Source organism: Ceratina calcarata, unplaced genomic scaffold (assembly GCF_001652005.2).
Source record: "Ceratina calcarata isolate Rehan_Ccalc_2016 unplaced genomic scaffold, ASM165200v1 scaffold579.2, whole genome shotgun sequence".
NCBI classification, from domain to species: Eukaryota; Metazoa; Arthropoda; class Insecta; order Hymenoptera; family Apidae; genus Ceratina; species Ceratina calcarata.
Window position 1 is genome coordinate 610,044 of NW_017177008.1, and position 21,211 is coordinate 631,254.

The window sequence follows — 21,211 nt, forward strand, 5'->3', positions numbered from 1 at the left end:
GTCCTATACAATTTTCTCGTAAGTCTAACAGTTTGGGAGTTATTGGCCAAAAACGAAAATTTGGAAGAAATTGAAGGGGTACCCCTTGGAAAAATCTCAGAAAAATCGGAAAATTTTTTTTGTTGTTTATTATTAGCAATATTCTTCCGACGTCTGATTTCTTTTTAAAAAATGCATTTCTAAAGTGCATAAACTTTTGGGATTGACTGTATAGCCAATACATCCTTAAGTCCGTTTCTGCCACGTGCAGATCAATTTTCCATGTACCAATGTCTTTAGCATTCTTCCGTCTCCATTAAGAATTAATTGTCGAGATAAAAGATGTATTACATCGTCCAAAGAGATCGAGAACATTAAAAGCAAGCTGGACATTGTTATTATAAATTGCTCTCTGAATTTTAATTTCAAGATCTTCCAATTACCCATTACGTTAATTCGTTTTAAAGATCTTGCACGGTGTGCACGCAATCAGCTGATTACTGAACGTAAATTCCTGTGCCGGTTACGAATTTAAATGCTTGTCATTATGAACGGTCTTTTCTCGGTCGCGAATATAAAAGCATTTTGATAAAAGGGAATCCATCTCGCTCGTTCGCGTTCTCTCTCGATCAAGATCGCAGACGGTCCGGCCGGAGTGTAGGATTTCGTCGTGAAATTCGTGAATGAGCCACCGGTGACTCGCGCATTTTGAATGGAAACCGACGGGCCGATTTTTACGAAAGCACCACTGGCACAGGATGCGGGTAAGGACGAAGGGGGGGTGTACCGCACATTTTTATCCTTTTTAATTCTTCTTTCTCGAGAGGAGATAAGAGGGGAACGAAGAGCGGAACACCGCAGCCAGCTGATCGCCGCTCGCTGCCGCCGCCGCCGCTGCCGGCGAAATAAAAGGTTTTGCAAAACGGCGAGCACGTGCTCGTGTGCGTGACCCTTTTTAGATTTGCATGCCTGCGAAGCCACCTGCGAAGCCAGATCGTGCAATTAATCCCCGAATTACTACGTTTCCTTCCTCCTTACGAGCCCCATTGTTCGCCTACCGAACTGGTTACGTTCTACAGATTATCATTCGACATGAACCGCGCTAACAATAAAAACCGTTTATGCACACGAGCGCACGAAACAACCGAAGAATCAGTGCACAACGAAAATGATTGTTGCAACGTGATAGGCCATATATTATTTCTTACTACTCGTCAGTACGTGAAGTTCATGATCAAGCGTTATCATTAATAATTCAAAACATGGTCGGTGGTCGCATTATTGCCTTTCATAAGCTCCGATAAAAACCGTGAATCTGATTTTAATGAAAATCAAGTGGGAAGAAGCTGTGTAGAAAAAAGAACAAATCGAAGGGGGCGAGAGGGTGAAACAGGCGGCTGCTCGCTGTCTCCGGAAGGAACTGTCTCCCTTTATACCCAAAGACATTCCTCCAAACATGAACCAACGTGCTTCATACGGTGGTCTCCCTCTCGTCGTTCCCCACCCTACGTTAACCTCTTGCACCCGAAACTAAATTAAGGACCCTTTCCTCCCTCGCTTCTCGATACACTCGTCAAGATTTTATACACTCATTCCGTTCAAAAAACTATTGGATCGTTGCAAAAATAATTGCATAGTTTCATTAGACAAAGACAGCAATTATTTTTGTACACAATCCTTTATCGAATTGCTTGTGCCTGAATTCTACGCTTTCGATCTGTAACAAGTGAATAATTTGCATAGTACGGGTATTGAGTCAGGCACCGTAAATAGAAAATTGTCATCTAAGAGCTCGGTGTCATTGCACCCTAGGTCCTAGAGGACGTGCGGCTAGAAGAAGAGGAGGAGACAGACGAAACTTGGAAATGTACACGTAGACGGCTGAAAATCTCGTCTGGCTCGCCGCCAAGATCTTTGAATCTTGTCATCTTTTTCATCCTCTACCATTCTCCAGCACGCACACCTCCCACGTGCCGCTGGAGGCAATCAATTAAATGCTTCTCATCTCTCTACGTGCTTTTTCTTAAAGTACACGTATGCGGAATAATAGAAAAGACGTGTAAGGAAATGTTATACATTTTCTAAGCAGAGAATGGAGCCTTTAAGATGAGTAAGAATTGTGATAGAAGTGATTCGATTTTTAAAATATGTATCAAATCCTGATAGTCGTATCAAAATGTTTGGTATAAAAAAGTAACTTCTGATCAATTCGTTGGAGCTAATGATTGTTCGAAGAATGCTTAGCCTTCTTTTAATACTGATCTAATTTCGGCGAGGTGCATCACTGTCCACGAATCCTCGAATCGTGAATCGAATAGGTTCTACCTTGTCCCACGAGTGACCGTGGAATAGAAGAGAGGTGGTTTACCCGAGGAACACGACAGCTGCATCGAGGCACCGGCCTGAAAATAGCACGGCAACCCCATGCCGAGGCCGAACAGCGAAGTCGAAGCCTCCTCCCTACGTCGGTATACGCGCCGCGGCTGAAAACCCACCCACCTACGAGCCTTTTAAATAGCGATCGCGTGCTCTCCTCCTTTTTTTTTTTCAACGAGAAAACTTCGCGCTAAATGACACGTCCGTGGAAAGGGGGAGTGTACCGGCGCTGATTTACAAGTAGAACCAGGCGTTTCCGGATAGTTTTCGGGGAGTCGTTTACTTTTTACCGGATTACCGCTTAATGACCCTCCTTTCCTTATCGGGACAAAAAAAGATCCCCTCGGCACGAGTCTATGCCAGTCATTAAGAATATTGTTCATCTTTCGACAGACTCTCTTCCGATTCTAACGTCTCGATAAAATTCAATCTTGAATCTTGTCCTAAACAGTCGTGTTTTCATTTACATTTTAATATCTGTTCGCTGAACCGAAAACGACTGAATCTTCCTGGTTAAATCTGAATACGTTCTTCGAATGATCTTTTAGAAATGTCACTGTTGCAACAAATACGAGCAACGTACGTTTATTTAACCAGTGAAAAATAGAAAACGCACGTGGTCTCGCGGTATCTCTCTCGGTTTGCGTCCTCCTCCTCCGCACCTGGAGCATCTCCAACCGCGCCGAAAATACGTTTTACGCGGCACGTACCATCGCATCGGAAACGGCGTTCGGGCACCTGTAGGATGCGCCCAGTTTATTAACGCGGAGCCACGAGGTAAACGTGTATATCGCGTATCTGATGACACGCCGAAGCCACGGGTGTACTGACAATCCGTCGCCGAGGAAATCTTGCCGAGCCTCGCTGTTGCGTCAGTCGAGATGTCTACTCTTCTTCTTCTCGTGACTTTATTCTTAGTCGCACACGTCGATACCGCGGCTATCGCAATAGGACTCCCGAGACACCTGTTCCTCGAATCGTTCCGAAAACAATCGAAACGCCGATGATCTCGCCGATTTGTTCCATTAGCGAACAGCACAAGATCTGACGACGTGGCTTAACTTGTTCCATTAAATCGGAGACTCTTTTAATAGTTCAAATCCAATTGTGTCTCTTCGTACTAGCTTTCAGATTTTCGTGTAACAAGTGTTTTTCAATTGCTCGTCCATCAATCTTTTTACAGTGTTAATCTACTTCGTGCGAAGCTATTATCTGTTTACAAAGATTTCGTAGGAAATCCTGATAAGTAACTAATAATTCGGAGCTACCGTTTCAATTGCGAAACAATTGATCCAAGTTTCGGAGAACAATTATCTCTGAACCGCCAATTGTTTCCTGACGTCGATCAATCCTTTCAACACCGACGATACTTGAAGCGAAGTCGTTATCCCCTGGCGAGGAGATTTACGGGCATTAAATGCACGGTTTGTACTCGTATTTCGCGACGAGGTATCAACGTGGGACCCGAATAAGAAAACAGCGGCGGCGGCCCTCACGGTTTCGTTGGTGGCTACAGGATAGAAGCAGGTTGGTGCGCTGGGTGGTTCTTCTGGATCGACGCCAGGCGTCCGCCGAATTTAGCACCGCGACGCTGACTAACTCGCGTGGCATTCATTCAATCGCCGACCAAAAAGCTTGCATAGCCTTTCGCTTACTGTTTGCGCCATCGCTTCTGTCCTCCACGTTTCCCCTTTTCTTCTTATACTCTTGAAAATAATCACCTCGCATTCTATCACGTCCTTGATCTTTTATTTGATAAGATATGCACAAGTGTCTCTGATATCATCCATTGAATTACACGCTCGATAACGTGTGACCAAAATAAACGTGATACTTTTAATAACACCTCGCTATTAATAAAGCGTTACAGGAAATCGGTTCTTATAAAAATACGTTCGTTGTTTTCAGCAGATTCTGTAAGAGAAATCATGAATCTTATTCCGCTTAATTCCCAGAGTAGGTGCGTACGATCGAACGTTGTGAAAATATACCCGACGAATTCGAAGAAATTTGATTCAGTCCGTGGCTCGTGCCCCTGCGGTTTTTTCCTGTTTTCCTGTCAAAAGCCGCCGCGTTCACCTCTCCCTCCTCTCGCGATTCGTTGGTAGTTAATGAACACGGGACGCGTGCCGTGGGTCCCACAAAATCTGTCTACCAACAGTGGCTTCGCACCGAAATAGAATGCTTATCCTTTCATTTGCCCACTGGTAAATAGTATCTGCTTTCTTTCGTTCACTTCTCCGCCGTCCCGAGCCTCGAACACCAGCCGCGAACAATTTCATATTTCCACGATTTATAAATAAACCGAATTTTGTCGATGCTAATTGAAACGGGGTTTAAATTCTGGCGCTGTCTCACGGCATGCTAATGCATTTATGACTTTACACCTGCCCGGAAGTTCCGCAATCTATCGGATATTTAACATATTCTTCTTTTAGGTCTCTTCAAGTATAAAACGAGTGTTCGGTGACCGCATACGTTCCACAGGTCGTCCCTACAGATAAACCAATAAGCTCGCGGACTATCCACACGTGTTCCGACTCACGACGAAGAAAAAATAAATCTCCTCGGCTGTTCTTACAACAATTGGACAAACTTTCTCAGTTTGAAAATTTTAACCATTATTGAAGACGCGATAGATGATATATATAATGTAAAGGGATGTTAATTAATTCAACTATAATGAGCTCGAGCGGGGCGCGCAATTTCATCGGTTGAAAAGCGTCACGGATGCATACGGTGGTCGCACACTCCGCCACCACTCAAACAGAAGCGGCACACAGGCTCAGCACCCTTCTGAGCGCGTGCAACGCGGTGCGCAGCAGCTGAAGAAGAAGAAGAAGAAGACGATGAGGCGGAGGGCGAGGGAGGCTGCGCTGCTATATGTAGCCCCGAATCTTAGCCGGAGCAAATATTACGCCCGAAATCCTCGAGGCGGTCGCACCCCTCCTGTTCGGCAACAGGTACCATATACGCGCGGCCCGACTCGTTCTATTTCGAACGATTCATTTACTCAAGTGACAAAGAGTGTGTGACAGTGGAGTTGGAAATTGATCTAATGGTTTCTGTGACTCGATGAGAATAGAGAAAAGAAGATGCCGAGAGCGTTTCTCATCACCCATCGACGATACAACGCGGTCGAGGAAGAGTTCGACGCTTCTGGAAGAGGTACATCTCCTCGTATTTCCTCGGTTTTCAGATTAGAATCAATTTATAATTCCATTAGAAATTGTACATCTAATACTTGAAATTGCATCTTATCACCTGAAGGATCATGTACGCGTTGATACACTTTCAATTTTCTATCAGATCTCCCTTATGCTTAATACGTTTCTACTCAATCACTTATTAAGTATGTAATAAAGTAATTCGGGAAATGTTGATCGACTTTTGCAAAATAATTCAGTTCGTAAGTGGCTAAATTTGATTTTGCTTAACGATGAAGTTTCGGTTACGCGGGAGTGAAGAGTTCAAGGGTTGAAGTTCCATTAATGGTAATGTCGAATCTACCGGAAATGGGTTGAGCAAAATTTCCGCGCTGCTTACGTTGATCTCGTCAATCAATGCTGCTGACCAAGAGCCAAGAGAATTTGCTGGTCGTTGCTTCGTGATTAAGGTGGTACATCGCGCGGGATATAAGAATAGGAGACGCTAGATGCGTCACAGAACGCATACCGTCGCGATGCCGTCAACCCTTCCAAAACTTCCGTGCAATGCGTGTATTTAAGTACGGAGAATAGATAAAGAAAGAAGTCAATCAGCGAGAAAGAGAGAGAGAGAGAGAGACGGCAGCTCTATTTCTGTTCTCCCCAAAAACGCAGCAGAAGGTGTTTCGCGAAGCCTCAAAGTTATCTTTTTGTCGTTTCGCGTTTTACGATTTAAATAGTTGAAGTTAAATTGGTAACGGAAACAAATCATGAGACGGCGAATGACTCCGCTCTTTGAAAACAAGCTTCTTCCGTTAGTTTACTCTTTGATACGTAGAAGAGCCACCTGTTTCGTCAAAGACGTGCTCGTAAATTTCTCTCCTTTAAAAATATTCGATATGATCGCTAAATACAGATATATGACTAATTATGAAACAGTTGAATGTGATCGAACCGTGATCGGTCAGTTCTTTCGATCACGAGATTTCAATTGGACTATCGCCAAAAGATACATTCAAATCGCAGAAACACTAACGATGATAAAAACCTGCTGTATTTCTAACGGTTTACGTTCCGGCGCTAAAATATCTGGTGTTCGATTATAAAAATCGTATTTTACAGATTTCAGCCCTGAACGAGGCGTGAGGCTGGCGGATTATAGTAGTAATCATCCGACGTCCGACGGTGCCAGCGAATGCGGAAGCGAGACGTCGTCGGAGTGTCCCGAGGAACTGTACAATCTCACAAAACTGGCGGAAGTGAGCTTAGCCGCGGCCGCCGGCACGCTGATTCACCCGAACGGTATGATCTATCAACAACCAGCCTCGCCTAGGTGCGCTCAATATTCGGACAAGTGCGTCAGGGTGAAACAGCAAGCGTATCAAAACTCGCGGACCATTGAAGACGAACAAACGTTGGACGAGAGGACGAGATTATTTTTTGAGAGAATAGAGAGTGAACGTGAAATTCTGCAAAACCGATCGGAGAGGAACGCGTTGTTGGGCGTGCACATTGCTCACCCTCACCGTTTGCAGGAGGAACGTCCAAGCGACGCTTCCGACAATTCGCTAGACAAAACTGAATTAGAATCAGGCTTGATATCTCAGAACCGGAGAACGACCTCAACGGAGACCAAGTCCGAGGATAGCGAGGATCACGAATGTCCCGACTGCGGGAAGAAATACTCGACGTCCTCGAATCTTGCGAGACACAGGCAAACGCACAGATCTCTTGGAGATAAAAAAGCCAGGAGGTGTCCGCATTGCGATAAAGTTTACGTCAGTATGCCGGCGTTTAGCATGCACGTGAGGACGCACAATCAGGGATGCAAATGCCATTATTGCGGCAAGTGCTTCTCCAGACCGTGGCTGCTGCAGGGACACATACGTACCCACACAGGTAAGAATTCACAGAAGAACATTATAGAAACCGAGAACTAAATTATATTTTTAACTTTAGGTGAAAAACCGTTCAAGTGTACGATCTGCAATAAAGCGTTTGCCGACAAGTCGAACCTGCGAGCACATATTCAAACACACTCGAATACCAAGCCGCACGTGTGTGGTCGTTGTGGTAAAGCGTTCGCATTGAAATCGTACCTCTATAAACACGAAGAATCCTCTTGCATGAGGACGCATCATCGATCGTCTACGGATAAAACTGATGGGAATGATCAAAAGAAATCCTGCGGATCGATGGCATCTTCGTTGAACAGATTGCCAGCAACCCCGTGTGTCACGGCGTCACCTACCAGCGTGATCGTTCCTCGTTTGGGTCTCAATCGCGAACAAAGGAATTCTTCCGCGTTTTCCGCGATTATCAGACACACCAGAGTTCCCGACACCGAGGTGTCTCCACCATCCAAACGCTCTTGCAGGGAGAAGAGCGAAGAAAACGAGACAAGTACATCCGAAGATTCTAAATGTATGCCCAGAATGGTCATCAGAACTTCGGTCATATCTCCGAATCCGGAGCATTTGAGTCGCTTCAACAACGACGGCCAAAACTCGTCGAGTAACTTCGACTTCTCCGATCCCGCTAGGTCTTCCGCATTTTCAAGACCGACGACGATGACACTTAACTTAGCGATCGCATAGAATTCTTAATATAGTTCCGCGGAACACCAAAGAGCACAGAAAAACTCGTTGAAATTTCCTAAAGGAATAATTGATTTAGAGATATAAAGACGTAATTAATAGCAACTAGTGTCATTCCTATGAATACTGAGATAATATTAAGTTCTATTGAAATTTCATCTGACACGAGTTCGACAATAGAGATCTAACAAGTGTTATTCCAAACACCTTCCTAATAGGGACCACAGATAGTCGTATTAAAAAATTGTCAATTACCAATTCCTAATGTCGTGCCTTATGAAATGCATACTGTGCCGTATGTAGTTAGAATTCTTTTAAAGACATATCATAATAAGAGAGCAAGGGTGATCAATTTAAAAACGCAATGCCTGAATAGGTATTCTGTATGCTTGCTTACCTTTAGTATTAAACGCGGTGACCAACTTCTTCCAAGGCTTCCAAGCTCTTCCAGGCAGCTACAAATTCCTTGAAACCAGCGCAGGTTAAACCGTAATTCGTCAACAAATTATGCACACGAATGTTCACGAACTTTTTGCACGTAGAAAATTACACTTCACACGGCCATTTTAAAGTTTTACACTACGCGCTTGATTGATGGGAAATCGGCGAATGACCGGCGGTAAAAAGTACTGAATAGTTGATAAGACTTAAATTGAATGAAACGTAATTTCGGACGTCACAGTTACTGCAAACGTACGATTAAGGAAATAATTTTATATATTTACTGTCGATGCGTTATTTGCGTTAATGAATAGGAACGCGTACCGTCTGTGATTCGAACTAATTGTAAACTAAATCGTAAAGAAACCTGACTGCCGTACGCGGTCTAGCAGTCCTCTGGTGGATGTATTAAGTAATTAATTAAGTATCTTTCTCCGTTTTCGATCCGTTACCGATAGCCGGTGACGATCCGAGTGTAAACTAGTCCAAAACTCTGCTATTCTAATGAGCAACCAGGCTTTTCGAACCACTTGCCATTCTTAATTGAACGTTTCTTATTGTTTAGCTGATACCTTGATTACTCTCGTGATTAGTAGATTAGAAACTGGCGAAACGAGGGTTGCACGAGAAATTGAATGGCAGCGGTTTTATAATAAAGATTTCACGTAGTTTTAATTTCGTTTCCCTTACACGAAGGATCACGTGTTTGTAAAAAGATAATGTAAGCACGCGTGTACTAGTCAGAGATTGAGCATAATCCCGAGATGTAATATTGCGTTTTATGTATAGTCGTGTAAACCTCACGTTGTAAATAGCATTCCCTTCAGTAATTTAGAGTACAGAAACGTTAGTCTTATAGTAATTAGCGCAGTTGTAACGTCTGCTATTGTGTATGTACGATTTGTACATTGGAGTGCCTAAACAGACATATTTTACCAATTTTTCTACGAGTTGTACAAGCGTTATTTCGAAATGAATAAAATATATAATAAAAATATATCTGCGAATGTCATTTTCACAAACCGTTTCCCTTAAAAAGTGTCGATTACTATTTCGACATACAGAATGACTTTCCCTTCACTCATCGATCTCATTTCTATTACCGATGAACTATGAGATAGTTTAATATCGCAACAAACAACGAGTTGCTGTATTTACCAAATGGATTGGAGTTAATAATTAGGGCAACGAAGGGGAACACATCAATCTCAGTCAGTGGATGATGATCGCACATAACGCGATATCGTATACGATTAGAAAGATATTTGCGTCTTGGAAACTATCGAAGCTACTTACACAAAACCGATCGTTCCTATTTGAATTCGTTTTGCATAGAAACGTGCACAATGACACTGATATTTCAAGACGACGGTAATAAATTAAAATGATTCAAGATTGTTCGTGTACGATGCGGTCGCAAAGACAGTGAACGAATAAAATTCATCCGTTCGTAAACGAGAGACGATCATCAACAAAACGTTCCTGTAACGAGATCCGTGGCGACACAAGATAACGTAACGCTTATAAAACTGCAGACACACTTACATCACGATTTACATGCCCGCGTTTCTTAGAAGTTTCCCCTATCACGTTCCCCCTTCCTTCGGTTTAATCCAAATTCTCTGTACTTCTTGATCTCTTCGCGAGATCGAGCACAAGCGAAGCTGATGAAGAAGAGAAAAATAGTTCGCGGTGGGAGTTAAACTGTTAGTACGATCACTGTCGACGAGAAGTTAACAGTCGCGACGAAGGTTCCGGACTGCCTTGAAGCCATGCGACTAATCCTTGTTTTCCTCCTCTTTTTGGCGGGAGCAGCTTTTTCGAGGATCTACGTAAGTTATCAATCTTACCCCGTTGCAATTGTATCTTTAGAATAAGCGTAGTATTGAGAACATTTATACAGAAAATAATCGTCTATCATCTTTTCTTTAAATATTTACGATTAATCATAATTTCATGATCGTATCAATGTTTGACTGCAAGTGTGTCATTCATTTAAATTCCATTTCTTCATTCTTATGAAATTAGTTCGGTAACATGAATTAAAAAGAGGAGTATTTGGTGAGACAGATTTGGAGATCAAAGTTCATAAGATAAGTCGATAGGAAATAGCTCGACCCATTTCTAATTTCTTTGTCCGTTTGTTTTTCCCTTGTATATCGTCTGCATCTCTTCGAATAGGATAAAAGACGTTTCGATCGTTCGCTTCGCTACGATTTCGAATCGCCAGACACAGACGATCATTTGAAAAGAAAGCAATGGACATTCACGGACTATGAAACGGTATAATGATTGTTCCTATCGAATCAATTAAAATTAGATTCCAATGTTGATTCTACGGTTCTCTCCTTAATTTAGCATTTCAGAGCATACAAAGATAGACAAGAAAACAGTTGTTATATAGAGAAACTGGAAGAGGGTGTTATCCCTGAAGAATTTTCGGAGAATGGGATCGAGGAAGAAGCATCAAAAATACTTTACGTACCGAACGAATTTTTGACGAAATTCGAGGTACGAAATAAATTGTACTTTCTTCAAATAAATACTGATAGCATCGTCTTTCTAGGCATGGCGAATAGCTGGAGGCAGAATTACTGATTTTTGCAATGGACGTAAAATTATCCTGTTGCAAAGGACTGTACCGATACTCGCAGAAACGATAGATCCCTTTTTTAATATACTACCTATCGATGAGAATGACATCGTGCCGAGGAGAGTAGCCGACGTTGTGTTAACGCCACTGATAAGCCGAGCAAAAAGAGAAATCGTACTTGAAGAGAGGCAAAAATTAAATGAAAACGCCAAGCGGAATCGCTTGCGTCGTCAAGTACAAGGGCCTCCTGGTAGATTTCGTGGACAGACACAATCGCAATATTTAAACATTGGCAATAATGATAAGAAGGAAGGGAAAGCCGAAGCTGAAGCTACTCAACAATCGTCTCGCGCGGTTGTCAGTGAGTATACGAGTCTCTCAAGATATTAAATACAAAATGAAACGATTTGATTTGATGTACAGGTGGAAGCAACGGAATGGGACAAGCGCAAAGTATGTCATTAGGAAGTATCGGATGCGAGGGTTGCCCAGAATACGATAGAGCAGGTCCACCAGGCAGATACATACAAGTTCCAGCCATTCCAGGTATCAATCGTCAATATTGTAAATCAAATACGAAGAAGTATAATGAATATTTTAATATTTAATAAATCTAGGAATCAAACAACCAGGAGAGGCTCCTCCCTCTAACATAATTACTGCTGGCGTGGGTCCGACTTACCCTGGCAGACTACCTGGTAGAATACCTGGTGGTGAAGTCCAGTATCCTGCCGGGAATGGACGCGTTTATCCTGGGAAAATACCTGGCGGTGCAACTTATCCTGGTAGTGCCCCTGGTGTTGCAACTGGCGATATTACGTATCCTGGAGGTACACCTGGTACTACTCTTGGAGGTCGTGTAATTTATCCAGGCACTGTTCCTGGGACCGTGCCTGGTGCTGTTCCCGGCAGTGTTCCTGGTGCTGTTCCGGGTACTGTTCCCGGTGCTGTTCCCGGTGCTGTTCCCGGCACTGTTCCTGGTGCTGTACCTGGTACTGTTCCTGGTGCTGTTCCGGGTACTGTTCCCGGTGCTGTTCCTGGGACCGTAACTCGTGTTATTCCCGGCACTATTCCTGGTGTTGTTCCTGGCACTGTACCTGGTGCTGTTCCTGGTACTGTTCCCGGCACTGTTCCTGGCACTGTACCTCGTGTTATTCCCGGCACTATTCCTGTTCCTGGTGCTGTTCCTGGCACTGTTCCTGGCACTGTTCCTGGCACTGTTCCTGGTGCTGTACCTGGTGCTATACCCGATGGACGCATAAGTTATCCTGGAAGTAAAACCGGTACTGTCATTGGTGGTGTGTATTATCCCGGGGGTGTACCCGGTAGTGGTGTAACCTATCCCGGAGGTGTTATTACACCAGGTGATACAACTTACCCTGGAAGTACACTAGGTATTACGGTTGGTGGTGGTGCTGTAGCTTATCCTGGCGGTGCACCAGGCACTGTACATTATCCCGGCAGAATACCTGGCACTACAGTTGACGGTGGAGTGGCTTATCCTGGTGCACCTTATCCTGGAGGTGCGCCTGGTACAATTTATCAAACGTATCCTGCTGTAGTACCGGGAACAGGGGATTCTCAAGCTGTGTCCCAAGCAGCTGCAGATGCGAAACTGTATCCTGGTGCACAGATTCCGACACCTCAATACGTGGGACCTTCCTATCCAGGTAGGGGCGGTGAAATAGGAGGACCAGGGACTTTAACTGGGATTACTACAGCAGATGGTAGAGGTGTTTATCAAGGAGGTTTGCCACCAACTGGACAAACTATTCATTATCCAGGGAAAGTGATACCAGGTGGAACAATGTTACCCGGAGGTGGTGTAACTTATCCTGGGGGTACTGTACCGAGCGGTACGGGATACGTACCAGGGGATGGAAGATATCCTACCGGACCGGTTGGTCCCGAAGGTACTGGGATTCAAATAGGACCGGGTAATCTTCAAAAACCTGGACCTGACCAAACAGGAGCCTCTTATCCTCCTTTAATAAGGTATCCCGAAGACGGTGTGATTCAAACGCCCGAAGGTGGGAAATATCCCGACAGGCAAACAGTGATTCCCGGTTACGAAGTACCAGGACAATATCCTGATACAACGTGGCATGATAGAGGTGTGCAGCAATATCCAACTGACGGACGAGGCATCGGACGATATCCAGGATTGCAATATATACCGGGTGCAGGAGAAGTTCCTCAGTATTATCAGAAACCTGGAACCCCTCTGCCCGCAGAAGACGACAACGCTAATTCTCAAGCATCCAGTTCTGTGAAACAAACGGATGCCGGTACTCAAGCGAGCGCGTCGGCCCAAGGGAAGTTTGGACAGGGCACAGCTCAATCTCAAGTAGCGGGCACTTACAGCGGTTCGGGATCGTTCTCGGCGCAAGCTGGTAGCACCGACAACGATAAAAGTGCGCAAACGGAAATTAACGGAGGTAAAGACGGTGCTACGAGCAATGCTCAAGGAGTGGGTGGTCGCGGGAAGAGTCAGGCGCAGGTTCAGTTGAATTCGGAATCAGGTGCCACCTCAACGGGCGCGCAAAGCAGCGGTTGGAATCATGGGACGAATTCTCAGGTGCAAGCAAGCGCGAAAGGTGGAATGGCGGATGCTCAAGCAAACGGCGAAGGGAGTACTTCCAGTCAAGCGCAAATTGGTTTTCAACCGTATCTCAAAACAGATGAGGAAGTTGAGAAATACGCCAGACCTTTCCGCGGCGGTGGCACGGCCTCTGCGCAAAGTGGAACTTACACGGGACAATCTCAATCGCAACTCGAAGGATCTTTCCAATATGGAATCAATTATTCCGGTGCTGCGCAGGCGGGATCAGGATCTGGTGCAGCAGCTTCTCGAAAGCCGTTTAATTTTAGTCTTACAGACACGGATCTCTTCAAATCGTTCAAGCCGTCTAACGCCCCTGAAGCGACGAATGCGTCGGAAACTACTCAACAAGGTTTGCAGACTAGTTCTACTTCTAGAAGAAAAATCGTTGCCAAGCCAGCGGATGAGAAGACAGAAGCGGATGACGATGTGTACGATTACGAAGAAGAGTACGAAGATGACTATGATAACGTACAGGATGAAAGTTCGATAAAACCCAAGGTGGCGAAAATTTATGTCGCGGAACAAAACGATAGCGACCATCAATCGCAAACGATACGTGTTGCCACTGGGGGCAATTACGATGTGCATATAAAACAAGACAGAAATGCGCAGGCTGGTGACATGCTTCAACCTGGACAATCGTTATCAGGATATACGATACCCGCTGGTTTTCGTGGGAGAGTAACGTCCGTAGCCGGTGACGAAACTGTCGCCCAAGGCAGTGGGAAATCTCAGTCTCAAACTGTTTCTTTGGTTCCCAAAAGGCCGAGTACGATCTATGAGAACAAGTCTCCCATCTCGGAAATCAGATCTCTCAAAACGAATCACGAAAGATTAGCCGAAGGTCGCGCCTCAGCTAAAGAGACACAGAAAAATAATTCTCAGCTTAAAATTCAACAAACTTCGAACGCATCAATCAAGCCAAGTTATTACACAGTGACGAACAGTGTTGCTGGGAAAATGGATGACAGAAATTCACCGAGAAAGTACGAGCATCGTTATTATACGAAAAGTTCGACTTGCGGATATTTTACATTCTCTTGTAACGTCGTCTATGGATCGAATGGTAGAACGAAAATTTGCAAACCGAGAATGCCGACTTATCCCGACGGTACACCGATGAAATGTTAAATGAAAAGTTAATTGTATTCTTTAGAAAAAACCTTTTATTCGTAGATTATGTATTTTACTAATACGAGACCTCTTTTACAAATTAGATTACTCTTTTTGTATATTTTTGTATTAATTACCAACTCATATATATATAATATATATTTATGATCATTCATAAATCTTATGAATGCGATCATATCTTTATTATTTGTTCACACACGCGTATCTATCATTTTTATTGAGGTACTTGTACTGAGTGTACATTATAAATTTAATGCTACATCAATTTTTAGTATTTATCCTCTTTTTATCAATAAAACATGTATTAAACAAATGAAGGATCCTAGTTTCTACTTGTCCTCGGTTACGAGTCACATCAATTAATAAATATATAGATTTGTAAATTCTTCTTAGTCAAATGTAAATTTAAATAGCCCTCCTACTTAACGTTAATGCATCCATTTCTACATAATATAGACATAAATACATTCACAACTTTACAAACATTTTGTGGTAGCACACAGAAGTTGTAATTATGTATAAATATCAGGTATCATAAATGGTAAAGGTAATCTCTCGTTATCTAACTTCACCAGTCTTTAGGTGAGGCAAAAATTTCGTATATACATTCTTTATGTACATACATACAATCTTCTAAAATTTTTAACGGACCAACTTCAAATTCCTGGTAATTATGTATGCGTTAATGACTAGCAACCGGAACAGCTTAGGCGAGCGCATCCCTACTTATTTGCCGTATTCGAAATTTGAGGAACATTCTCGTTTTAACTAATGTGATTTAATTCCTTATAAAGCAAATAATAAATAATTAAATTAAGAATAATAAATAAATTATAATACACGAATATTAATAACAATTACAAATAATTTTCGGTACCGCGATGATCAATTTCACGCGCGTCTATTACTAGGCATCTTCGAATAGTATTGCATTTTCCTCTAAGATTTTGTCTAGCAATTATGTAAATGTTAATGACTAACTATTTTAGAAAGTCAGTAACACGTGCATGATTACTAGGGACGTTGAAGTCAGTCCCTACAAAATCCTCGAGGCCGAGTGTATGTATATACAATACATTGGAATGCGAGTTTTTATAAATTAAAGGAAAAACTCTGACCGTGTAAAACATCGTACAAAATCATATATACATAATTATGTAAAAAAATTAATAAAAAATAGCAAATTATATATACAGTACAAACCTGAAAATGCAGTAATTTAAGAAACAACGGAATACTGAATTAGGCAGTAGTTTCTCATGATTCAAGTTCAGTTATTTAAATAAATTAATCTTACGTATACATTCCCCTACTGGATTCCGCTATGTCAACTGGTGCGTGCACATCAAAAGATGTAAAGTAGATTGCTTTCTCTGATCCAAGTCTCAGGTTCCGTCAGTGCTCGAATCAATTTAAAAACTCTTATCAAGATGAGTGAATACTAGGCTTGCTGATGCTCAAATTCTGAAATAAATTACAGAAAATATTATATCGAATTCTGTTCTAAAATATGAAAGCTTACCATTTAATTTGTCATCGCTTGCTGTACATAACTTTTCTCCAACGTTTTCTCCCATTCCTGATTCTCCCGTGTAGGAATCGTTACTGTGGACAAATCGATTCTCAGTACATACTTCAGTTTATATAAGCGGTGCGTCACTGTTACTTACCTATTTCGAAAATGTTCTAATTGCACATTAGCTGATTCTAACTGTTCTAAGAGATCTTCGTTCGCCCGTTGCAATTTACGAACGCTGTTAGTCGCAGCGTCTACTTCGTCTTGAGCCGCGGACAGTTCTTTCTTCAATTCTTCTACTCTTGTCCTTACTCTTTTCACTTCCGCCTCGTATTGCTCCGATCTTCTCATTGCGTGCGAGAGCTCTGTCGTTTTCTCTTCCAAAGACTTCTTCAATATTGTCTAAACAATCGTTTAATTAAACATAAGACAGCTCGAGAATTCTCTAAACGCTGTTAATTAATACCAACCACGTTTCTGGCTAAAAATTCCTGTTGGAATTGTTTGTTGTCACTATCCGATGTAGAAACGGGACGCAGTCGTCGAGCTTCTATCCTCTCTTGTAAATCGTTCAATTCGTTGCGGAGTTGTTTGTTCTCTCGTTCCAAAGAAATCTTTTCCGACTCCAAACGTTCTCTCTTTCCCCATTCGGCAGCATTTTCTGCTTGAAGTCTCTCTAACTGAAAATGATATGATTTTAAATAATTAAGGCCTTAGGATAAATATGTTTTCGTGTTAATAAAATTTACTTCAGTTCGAAGCTCGCACAGACGCCTATTCATTCCTTCTCTACTGGAAGCTTCATCCATTATACCAGCTTGCACATCGGTAAGTTCAACTTGAAATCGATCTTTCAACTCGAGCAATTCTCTCGTAGTCTCAGATTTATTCTCTTCCAGTTCCTGGCACTGTTTTCTCAGCTGAATTATTTCTGCCTTCAATCTTTCCATACCGCGATGCAAAGAATTCTTTTCTCTAACAAAGATACGAATAATTAATTTCGTAAATGAAATCGTAACGTCCTAATAAATTATTATTCTTACTCTCTTTCTGTAGAAATTGTTTTCGTAGCCTCATCCAGTTTCTGTTGAAGGAATAATATTTTCTGCGTGTAAGATTCATCGGTAGACACTTGCAAGGAAGACTGAGACTTTTCTATGCCATCTTCCATAGAGCTGATCTCGGCAGTCAATCTCGACGTATCCTTATCTAATAAATGAATAGAACTCTCTTTGTACAACTCTACGGCATGCTTTGGCACTGCACCTTGTAACACATACTCCTCGATATCTCTATCTGGCAATATATTATGGCTTCCTAAGCAAACATTAGATTCTTCATGCAGAGTCTTACAATTTATACTCTCGGTTTGCTTCACGTTGTTATAAGATTTCAACAGTGCGTCTATACCTAACGTGTTTCTCAACTGTGGATCTGACTCTAAAACTGGGAACATCTGCAGGTCAAGCTGTCCAGCATGTTTCAACAATACCATATGTATCTTTTCCATTTCTTTCTTTAATTGCTCATTCTGTAACTCCAGCTCCTGGCAATCATGCTTGTAACTGTTTGCATCCTTAACAGCGATTTCTAGCTTTGCTCTGAGCATTTTAGCCTCCTCCCTTGCCATGTTCCTCTCGTTACGTACTTTGCTCCACTTCTCGCGCCAATTAGCGGTGCAATCTGACCACCACCTCATCGTCTTTTCCATTTGAGCAGCTCGTGCTCGTGCCTCTTCAAGTTCTCTCTGCCGCAGAGCCTGGAAAGCATTATGATCGTAATAATTGATTGCCGATCATACGTTCAGAAACCGACTTAATACCATTTTAGCTCTTACCTCTTTGGTTTCCCATTCGCTGTCCACGTATCGCGACGAAGACGGCACGTTAACGTCGTGCTCCTTCATGTATCGTCGAGAAGACGTTCCACTAGCTGTTGATTGTGCCATGATAACCACAGCACTATCTCTTTTATAAATGAATATGCGTTGATAATGATTTGTTTCTCGTCGAATTAGATCGCGTTAGAAACGTAAGTGGAATCTCGAGTGTCTCGTTCACCGTTTCATTCGCATCATATTTAAAATAGTTGAAATCTAAGCACGATACCTTTCCAATTTTGATCTTTATACATCGCATAAGTAAGTAGTACATTCATTCTGAACTGACATTTGTACTATCTATATATAAATATACATACACATACAGATATATACTCACTGTACGTGTCTGTATAAAGTATAGTTAACGTGCATGTATATATTTCCACATACTTCGTGAAAACACACCGAATAAATGCAGAGGATATTATTTTTTTGGTTTGCATTTTTGTATACACTTGTTTAAATTTAGTACCAAAGGATTTATTGAAGGAAAATGAAGGAAAATAATACAGTTCAGTCATGGAAATGAGTAAATGCTAACGGAGTGTATATAGTAACCTGCATTACGAGTTCGTCAACGAGAGTTTGAAGAACATGAAAGTGATAATAAGAACGTTGTAATATAAAGTTGTATTTTTTATCCATATTCTATCAAACGAGACAATAATGAGCATTGTAAAAAATAATTGCGAGATCGGTAATGGACTGGACGATCTTGGGATACCCGGACAAAGTTTCTTAAGAGATGCTTTGACAAGTTGTACAGACCCATTGAAAGCAATCGAAGAGTTTCAATTAGAAAATGGTATTTTATTGCCATCGTTAAGGCCTATGCTACCTCTGCTCGATCTCCACGGAGTGAAGAGATTAGACTTCCACGCGTCGGTTCTCGAAGAATTAAGAGAGAAATTGATAAAGAGGATCAACGAGATCGGTGCAGAAAGAGCAGACAAAGGAGCAACAGGGGACAGGAGGTTGAAAGAATTATTGTCTAAAAGCTTCCCCGCTATAAGAGTTGCAGCACTGAGGCCAGTTGTTATGTGTATCCTGAGAAACACACCCCATATAGAAGATAAATATTTAAAAGTACTTGTTAAGGAAAAAGAGCTGTACAATGATGCAGACACTGAAGTCAAACGACAAATTTGGAAAGATAATCAAAGTCTGTTTGGAGATGAAGTTTCCCCACTATTTAGCAGATATATTATCGAGAAGGAACAAATATTGTTTGACCATAGGAATTTAAATAGTCTCTTTTTTATGCCTTCTCCGAAGGTATGCTACCATCAATTTAATTAATATAACAATAATTCGAAACTTTATTAAATTGTTTCTGTTTTATGTACTTAGGTGAGGAGACAAGGAGAGGTTGTACAGAAATTAGCTCATATGATTGGACATAGTGTAAAGTTATACGATATGGTATTGCAATTTTTGAGAACCTTATTTTTACGTACGAAGAATATTCATTATTGCACGTTAAGAGCAGAATTATTGATGGCCTTACATGATTTAGAAGTAAGCATATTAAACATAAAAAACCAGAGACTGGTATTACACTTTAACATTACTTGTTCAGGTACAAGATATCATTTCTGTTGACCCATGCCACAAATTCACTTGGTGCCTTGATGCTTGTATTAGAGAGAAAAGTGTCGATATTAAAAGGTCCCGTGAATTGCAAGGTTTCTTGGATAGTATCAAGGTACGACGATAGACTAAAAATAATATAATAATAAGAAAGTCATTGATGAAAGAATGATATGATCTATAGTTTTGTACAGAGAGGGCAGGAACAAGTATTGGGTGATCTAAGCATGATATTGTGCGATCCGTATGCTGTTAATTTTCTTGCCAGCAGCGCAATAAAAATTGCGCTTCATTTGATAAACGGCGAAGCACTGCCCAGGGAGAACGCAGTTCTCGTACTATTACTCAGGATGCTGGCATTAGGCTTGTCTGCTTGGCAGATGATCGATTCGCAGGATTTTAAAGAACCGAAACTGGATAGTCAAGTAGTGACGAAGTTTTTACCTGCACTTATGTCTTTAATGGTAAAGCATATTTTATAATGACTTAAATGAAGACACGTATGCGACCTAATTATCTCGTTTCTCAGGTAGACGATCAAATAAGGCAATTGAATTGCAAGCTTCCGCCCGATGAAAGGGAAAGTGCGATTGCTATAATAGAACATTCCGGTCCACCTCCGGACGCTTGCCAAGCGTATGCACAACTTTCGGGAGTCGCTGCAGTTTTATCTATGTATTATGCGTTGCATGTAGGAGGTGGTGGCGGAGGAGGAAGAGGAAGAGGCGACGCTCGAGGTTTAATGAGAGTACTGGCTACTTTACCAAACTGCCAAGCACAACGTGCGTTCGAGGATCCTTTTCTGCATACACTGGTAAGTTCGCCAATTATGATAATCATCCGCAAAGCAATAAATTCTATTTGCTTTCGCAGGTGTCCTTATTAATATTAAATATGGCTGATGAATTTTGTAACGAATCATTCTGTACCGTTATATTCGACGAGTTTTTCCTCGCCGGTCTAGGCAGGGATAATGTCACACGACATTTACTAAAATTACTTTGGTACATACATCCGAAATTGCCACCGACTCGGCTACACGCGCTAATGAAGGCACTTCAGCCAACTAGTCAGGTAATTTGAATAAAGAAAGAACGATAGAATTACTTTACTAGAACCAGAATGAGTAATCACTTTTTTTCATTTAAGCATAACGAAGCAGTGCATAATCTGTACGAGGCTTTACGTGATAAAATCGGAAATAGTTCGGTGGAGGATCAACTAGCAACCGCGGCTCAAATGGATACGTTGGGGCTTGACTGTCCACCTTCTCCTCTTACTGGAGTATCTACACCAACTTTGTAGATTCATTGTTAAAAAGAATAATAATGCAATATTTTGTATTTACATAT

At 41.9% G+C, this 21,211-nt stretch overlaps 4 protein-coding genes across 5 annotated transcripts; 3 read left to right on the forward strand and 1 right to left on the reverse strand.

The window, feature by feature from the left end:
- The first annotated feature begins 4,751 nt into the window (after positions 1-4,751).
- Positions 4,752-9,536, forward strand: LOC108629610 (transcriptional repressor scratch 1). The gene is made up of 3 exons (XM_018032379.2): positions 4,752-5,523; positions 6,624-7,400; positions 7,461-9,536. Exons 1-3 carry the CDS (start codon positions 5,451-5,453, stop codon positions 8,096-8,098), a joined length of 1,488 nt encoding a protein of 495 aa, XP_017887868.1. The 5' UTR covers positions 4,752-5,450; the 3' UTR covers positions 8,099-9,536.
- A 217-nt stretch (positions 9,537-9,753) lies between these two features.
- On the forward strand, positions 9,754-14,881 carry LOC108629600 (uncharacterized). Its single transcript, XM_018032366.2, has 6 exons — positions 9,754-10,371; positions 10,721-10,822; positions 10,898-11,050; positions 11,106-11,493; positions 11,556-11,678; positions 11,750-14,881. The coding sequence occupies exons 1-6, from the start codon at positions 10,312-10,314 to the stop codon at positions 14,866-14,868; spliced, it is 3,945 nt and encodes a 1,314-aa protein (XP_017887855.1). The 5' UTR covers positions 9,754-10,311; the 3' UTR covers positions 14,869-14,881.
- Positions 14,506-18,553, reverse strand: LOC108629681 (coiled-coil domain-containing protein 102A). Of its 2 annotated transcripts, none has more exons than XR_003389754.1 (8): positions 18,225-18,553; positions 17,431-18,146; positions 17,137-17,362; positions 16,858-17,067; positions 16,542-16,789; positions 16,394-16,476; positions 16,169-16,335; positions 14,506-14,593 (listed from the first exon to the last, which is right to left on the reverse strand). XR_003389754.1 is itself a non-coding variant. In XM_018032518.2 (8 exons), the coding sequence occupies exons 1-8, from the start codon at positions 18,333-18,335 to the stop codon at positions 16,313-16,315; spliced, it is 1,524 nt and encodes a 507-aa protein (XP_017888007.1). In that variant the 5' UTR covers positions 18,336-18,553; the 3' UTR covers positions 15,235-16,312. The 2 variants fall into 2 exon arrangements, 1 of the variants encoding a protein (XP_017888007.1); XM_018032518.2 differs by lacking the exon at positions 14,506-14,593 and having other exon boundaries at positions 15,235-16,335; positions 17,431-17,704; positions 17,798-18,146.
- Positions 18,554-18,635: 82 nt separating this feature from the next.
- On the forward strand, positions 18,636-21,206 carry NELF-B (negative elongation factor B). The gene is made up of 7 exons (XM_018032382.2): positions 18,636-19,544; positions 19,620-19,787; positions 19,849-19,974; positions 20,054-20,323; positions 20,389-20,673; positions 20,733-20,933; positions 21,009-21,206. Exons 1-7 carry the CDS (start codon positions 18,936-18,938, stop codon positions 21,162-21,164), a joined length of 1,815 nt encoding a protein of 604 aa, XP_017887871.1. The 5' UTR covers positions 18,636-18,935; the 3' UTR covers positions 21,165-21,206.
- The last annotated feature ends 5 nt before the right edge of the window (positions 21,207-21,211 follow it).

Excerpts from the sequence above, each read along its gene's own strand:
- LOC108629600 (XM_018032366.2), top strand. The coding sequence starts at position 10,312 with ATGCGACTAATCCTTGTTTTCCTCCTCTTTTTGGCGGGAGCAGCTTTT. Across the intron at positions 10,372-10,720 it reads CAGCTTTTTCGAGGATCTAC|GATAAAAGACGTTTCGATCG; the intron begins GTAAGTTATCAA and ends CTCTTCGAATAG. Across the intron at positions 11,494-11,555 it reads ATCGTCTCGCGCGGTTGTCA|GTGGAAGCAACGGAATGGGA; the intron begins GTGAGTATACGA and ends TTTGATGTACAG.
- NELF-B (XM_018032382.2), top strand. The coding sequence starts at position 18,936 with ATGAGCATTGTAAAAAATAATTGCGAGATCGGTAATGGACTGGACGAT. Across the intron at positions 20,324-20,388 it reads CTGCACTTATGTCTTTAATG|GTAGACGATCAAATAAGGCA; the intron begins GTAAAGCATATT and ends CTCGTTTCTCAG. Across the intron at positions 20,934-21,008 it reads CACTTCAGCCAACTAGTCAG|CATAACGAAGCAGTGCATAA; the intron begins GTAATTTGAATA and ends TTTTCATTTAAG.
- LOC108629610 (XM_018032379.2), top strand. The coding sequence starts at position 5,451 with ATGCCGAGAGCGTTTCTCATCACCCATCGACGATACAACGCGGTCGAG. Across the intron at positions 5,524-6,623 it reads GTTCGACGCTTCTGGAAGAG|ATTTCAGCCCTGAACGAGGC; the intron begins GTACATCTCCTC and ends CGTATTTTACAG. Across the intron at positions 7,401-7,460 it reads ACACATACGTACCCACACAG|GTGAAAAACCGTTCAAGTGT; the intron begins GTAAGAATTCAC and ends TTTTAACTTTAG.
- LOC108629681 (XM_018032518.2), bottom strand. The coding sequence starts at position 18,335 with ATGGCACAATCAACAGCTAGTGGAACGTCTTCTCGACGATACATGAAG. Across the intron at positions 17,363-17,430 it reads ACAATTTCTACAGAAAGAGA|AGAAAAGAATTCTTTGCATC; the intron begins GTAAGAATAATA and ends TATCTTTGTTAG. Across the intron at positions 17,068-17,136 it reads TGTGCGAGCTTCGAACTGAA|TTAGAGAGACTTCAAGCAGA; the intron begins GTAAATTTTATT and ends TATCATTTTCAG.